This window comes from Beta vulgaris, chromosome 9 (assembly GCF_026745355.1).
Source record: "Beta vulgaris subsp. vulgaris cultivar EL10 chromosome 9, EL10.2, whole genome shotgun sequence".
Taxonomy (NCBI): domain Eukaryota; kingdom Viridiplantae; phylum Streptophyta; class Magnoliopsida; order Caryophyllales; family Amaranthaceae; genus Beta; species Beta vulgaris.
Window position 1 is genome coordinate 53,788,565 of NC_079210.1, and position 5,976 is coordinate 53,794,540.

Sequence of the window (5,976 nt, forward strand, 5' to 3'; positions counted from 1 at the left end):
ATGCTCCCACGTTTTTAGCTAGTTTTCATATTGTTAATGCTATAAATAGCAATGTACTCCTCCAAACTTAAATGAATGAGATAGCAGTAGCCTATTTTTGCTTCCAACACCTACTTTGTTATTTTTTTGCTTTCTTATTTCCAACAAATTGGTATCAGAGCCAAAAAGATCCTGAAAGCTTGTGAGGTATAAACACACAACAACAACAAAAATGAGCTTTAAAAATCTCTTCTCATGGCATCAAACAATTTTTCAGTTTCCATTCCCATCTTCAAAGGAGAGAATTATCATTCATGGGTAATCAAGATGAAATCATACTTGAAAGCCTTGAGTCTATGGAATAATATTGAGCGTGATATTGATCCTACTTTTCCACAAGATCCAACCATAGCCCAAATATATAAAAAAAAAAACATGATGAAGAAATGGCAAAAAAAATCAAAAACACTTTCATGTCTTCATTCCGCAGTGTCAGGGCGAAATTTTTACAAGTAGTATGTCTTGTGATTCTCCCAAAGAAGAGTGGGAGAAACCGAAGGAGGAGTATGAGGGAAATGATCAAACTAAATTGATGAAAATCTTACATCTCAAGAGGGAATGTGAGATGTTGGAGATGAAGAAAAGTGATGGTGTTAGAGAATATGGAGGCTGATTAATGTCAATTGTCAATCAAATCAAATTACTTGGTGGAGAATTTGACAATCAAAGAGTGGTGGACAAATTACTTTTCACTCTTCCCTAGAGGTATGAAACTAGAATTCTATCAGTGGAAGACAAAAAAAAAATTCACAACATTAACAGTTTCAGAGTTAATCATCAATTCACTCCATTCCGTGGATCAAAGGAAGGATCAAGAGAAATGAAGATGGTGAAAGCAAAAGAGAAAGGGCCTTTATAGCCGAGTCCTCTTATCGCAAACGGAAAGGCAAAATCGTCAACTGCACTCATTGTCGTAAAGATGGTCACGAGAAAGATGATTGTTGGCACAAAGGCAAACCACAATGTTTCAATTGTAGAAATTTTGGGCATTTGGCTAAGAATTGCCGATTAATTAAAAAAGAAAGAAGATAGTAGCATGACACAAGTGGACGTGGAAGAAACACTTTTTTAGAGTTATTGATGAGAAGTGCATCATGGAGAGAAGTGCTCCAGCTTACAAAGAGGAGATGAGAAGATGTTGGTGAGATGTGCATCAACAATGAAAATTAAAATAAAAGGTGGTGAGATGTGCATCACAAAGAATGAAGAGAAGTGCTTCGTCCATAATCTTAAAAATTCGAAGCATATGAATTAGTGGGTTACTTGTGATCATGCTTTTTTAGCTAGTTTTCATATTGCTAATGCTATAAATAGCAATGTACTCTTCCAAACTTGAATGAATGGGATAGCAGTAGCCTTTTTTTGGCTTCCGACGCCTACTTTGTTATTTCTCTGCTTTCTTATTTCCAACATAACATGTATTGATCCAACTTGATATTAATTCGGCCTAATTGTAACCTGATTTATTTGTTAACCTATCTGTAATTAAGCTGATCGACCTGATGTCAAATTAACTTGTTCTACTTGACTTCAATTTAATTTCAACCTAATTTTAATTATCCTGACATGGTATATATCTATACTATATTAAAAGGCGTCTTAATTATTTTACTCCATGTATGTAATCCACATACAATAGAAAAAACTAGAAATTGCATAGCATAAGGTTTGATCCCATGATCTCAAGGTTATATATTAAAGTCTTAACTACCAGAACAAGTGATATTCAGTGTTCCTATTTTAAAGTATAATATTAATAAATAAAAATTCTCCTAACCCGGGCCATAATCCGGACCTAATAACTAGTTAAAAATAGAAAACTGTGCAACCAGAATTGTTGCGGCTAAATTCATCGTAAGTCAAATTTGTTGCTGACAAACTTTTTTTTTGACATTTTTGTTGGGATATAGGTCCCATCCTATGTGGAGAAGCCCATTCATTTTCTTTGTGTTAGTATTGGGGCAACAAAACTAATTCTTAGCCCACATATGAAAGCTTCTTTGAAAGGCCTTTTTAAGTTGACTTCTGTGAGTAGTTAACAACTTAACATGCAGCAAAAGTCATTTTTAGTAAATAAAAAGGATCATTTGAGAAAGAGCATAAGAAAAGAGAGTTTACTTTTTAGCCACAATATACTTTTTGACCGGAAAATGTTGAGATGGTTCGAATTAGTAAACGAAAATATTATAATAGGTCTTTCTATAAGAAAAAAGTTTTTATTAGATATTTTCAATAAAATAGCTATTTTATTAGGTCTTATCTGATAGGAAATAATGGTCTCTTAGGGCCTGTTCTCCCCAGCTTATTTTCAGTTCAGTTCAGTTCAGTTCAGTTCAGTTCAATTCAGTTCAGTTCAGTTCAGTTCAGATCAGTTCAGTTCATACCAGTTCAGTTCAGTTCAGTTCAGCTCTTGACAATACTTTTACTCTCACATATCACTATTCAATTCAGTTCAGTTCAATTCAGTTCAGTTCAGTTCAGTTCAGTTCAGATCAGTTCAGTTCAGATCAGTTCAGTTCAATTCAGTTCAGTTCAATTCAGCTGTTTTATGCCGAAGAGAACAGGCCCTTATTTTATTTTATCCTGTTACGTGTATTCAATGTGATGTCTCCTATGACTATATATAGAGGGTGGTGTGGGTCAATGGGTGTGACTTAAAAGCTTGAACTAACTAGAAGTAAGAATATGCTAGGGCATTTGTTTTTGTCACTTAAATAATTTAACAGGAGTTGTGTTTACCTCAACAATTATCTGATTTATGACCTCTTCCAAGGATCAAGCTAGAAAAATGTAATTTCTTGTTAGGAAATATGGTATTATTGTACACTCATGAAGCATATACATCTTGACATATGATACAATGTTCAGAAATTAACCTTCCAATAATACTACCTTCTTCAATCTTCAAACTTTGACTAACTTTGTTCCATAGATGAACACCATAAGACTCATTGTTAACCTTGTTCAACATTTCTTTAGCCCATTCATCACTAACCGATATTTTTCTGTAAAACTTAAAAATCCTAAACCAAGTAACAGGATAAAATGCCATAGGAGACATCACATTGATTTTGTACCTTGTATCATTGACAACTTTCTTTATAATCCTACTAGCCATATGAGGTCCATTATGTCCCCAAAGACTTCCATCAAAAGTCGAATTAAATTCTTCCATGAACCTTAACAAAAGTGGATGTTCTTTGTCAAAGATCAACACTGCATTATTCACTGAACTCCATGTATTTTTTTTCTCATCTATTTCTTGTATTCCAATGGAGTTTCGTAACCTCGAAACATCCTTAAGGATGATCATATCCGTGTCTAAGTACACCCCACCGTACTTATAGAGGATCACGAGCCTTAAAAGATTTGAAAGATTTTGAGCAATTGGGATTTTCCCTGGATCAAGCTTACCATCTTTAAGTCTTTTGAGCCAGTCTTGAGCAGGGGTGCCCTGAAAGAGAAGTGAGAAATCTGGAGCCACCGGCAGTATGTTATGCCCGCGCTCTAGTAGTGGTTTAATAATTTCGCGGCCTTGTTTTGAGGCCATAATCCTAGAGAATATAATGACACACCCATGAGGGTGTGCCTTAACAACACTCTCTAGGGAGAACAACTCGCGCTTACCAAAAAATCTATTGGAAGATATCCAAGTCATGAAAATGTATCCACTGCATGCTTTTGTACTGATGAACTGCTGTATTTTCTGATCAAATCTTCTCGTTCTTGTCGTCGACTCGAGTATAGTAGACTCCTGTAGCTTCTGCTTCATCCACTCCATCCTTTCTTCCTTGTTGGTGATATTCGGAGGAAATGAAAGAGGGTCAATTGACACTACAATAGACTCCTCTTCATTATCATCATCTTCTTCATTTTTTTCTTCTTGAACAACTGTTGCTGGTTTTTCAACAACAGGAGGTGGTGAAAGTTGGGAATCTGACAACAGTAAAGAGGTAGTAAAATCGTTGCTCGAAAACGAAAATGTTGCTGTATCAAGCTTAATTAAATTGTGATAATCAAAGTGATCACTAATATATTGTTGTGGGTACCTGAGATATAGTAAGGTAAATAAGGAGACAACAAAAAAAGCAGTGATTATATAAAGAAATGCAAAAGATGAAGGAAATGGAGATAAACATCTTTTAGCCATTTTTTTGTTAGTAATTTTGTCTCATCAACCAAATATTCTAAGAGAAGAAGAATTGGAGAAGAAATATGGTAGATAGGTTTAATCAAGAAACTGCATAATCTTTCTTGGTAGATTATGCATTATCTTTCTTGTTAGATTATGAACCTTAATTATTGTTTTCTAATGCTAATTGTACGTGTTTTTATAAGTAATTTTGCTAATGACTATTACAGAGTGGAGGAAATTAATTAACCATTTATGGATTGAAGATTATCCAAGCTAAGCATGTTATTATTTTGACTTGTGAAATACAAGCAAAGTTGTTTGATTTATTATAAATTAAGGTTATTTAATAGTTTTACTTTAAACCTCGTGATTTTCTTTGGATAATTACTAACTATATGTGTGCTTCATGTAAGGTGGTGGTCTGGTGGAGTGAATGTTATTTCTTAGTCTGTTGACTTACTAGATCCATGCAAGCTGTGGGTACTAAAAGAAGGAAAATGATAGTACGTAGAATACGTATACCTGTCGTTAAATGATCTATTAATTCTCTTCACCTTAAAAAGAGAAGTTTTTGGAAGAATGTACGCTCTCATAAGTTTCATTAAGTCGTAGTAAAAATAAGCTTTAGCTAGTAAGTTCGCATAAACTCAATCCATTAGAAATCAAGTTATGAGAATAGTTTTGATCTCGAGACATTCATCATTAGAGATAATAGGAAGTTACTACTATTTTCCTCTAATCCCTAATAGATTTCAGTAGATAATTATCCTGGGTGTTCTTAGCTTATTCAAGACTTAAAGTACTTGAATTTATACTCGTTTATCAACTTGTAGTATTATATATATATAAAGTGTCAATCAACCCTCCAAAACAAATTAAAATACTGCTATAAGGCATTTGATTATTGATCAATAATCATTCTTGATTTACAATCAAAGGATTTTTTTCAGTACAAAATCATTAATTAATTCATGCACAGAATGTACACGAGCTACTATACACATGTATCACAAATACAGTCCAATTGCTGGAACTGTCTTCAATTTAACACTTCTAGCAAGCTGGTACCGAATTGTAAATGCTCAATAAAACTACTAATCACAATACAAGAAGATTTATGTGCTATTATACACTTGGTTTTTCAGTATACAATTGATCTTGAAATACAATTCAATGGTATAGTAGATATATTTTTCTTTCTACTATATTTTTCAGTATCACTAATATAGCTCTTCTACTGTTTTCTTTCCTCCTTATGATATTGATTTTTTCCTCCTAATCCGAAAGAATGTTTTAATTTGGCCCGAAATAGAGGGATTGATCTATTTTTTTCTTTCGTTGGTAAAAAAAGGGTATATATATATTCCTAACCTACTAATCCTAGCGAGACGAATCATGCCGGAAAAAAATAAAAGGGTGGATTTCAGTGCTATAGGTAGCAGCCAAAATAGCAAGATTATTTATTAATTATTATCCCATACATGTTTTTATTAGCAATCAATAGCATATATAAATAACTCCTCAACAATGTGTATACTCGAATGTATATTTAGGAGGTGTATGCCGTGTAAATGCTAGCTCAACTCATGTCATGCACTCATGCATCATTCCCCTTGCCATTAATTCCCTCCTATTCCCAAGAAGCCTTACCTCCAAATTTCGGTTGAATTGACCTATGCGAGGTTCCGGTCCGATTAAAAAGCCTTCTTCTTACCTTTAAAAAAAAACTCATGCATCATGTACGCCACGCGTGTTGAGCATGAGCATGTACAGTTGAATGTGTAGATAAAATTTGCAAGCAA

At 33.8% G+C, this 5,976-nt stretch overlaps 1 protein-coding gene across 1 annotated transcript; it reads right to left on the reverse strand.

The window, feature by feature from the left end:
• Window positions 1-2,866: 2,866 nt before the first annotated feature.
• LOC104905065 (uncharacterized) lies at window positions 2,867-4,365 on the reverse strand. Its single transcript, XM_010693509.3, has one exon. It carries the CDS (start codon window positions 4,187-4,189, stop codon window positions 2,867-2,869), a length of 1,323 nt encoding a protein of 440 aa, XP_010691811.2. The 5' UTR covers window positions 4,190-4,365.
• Between the last annotated feature and the right edge of the window lie 1,611 nt (window positions 4,366-5,976).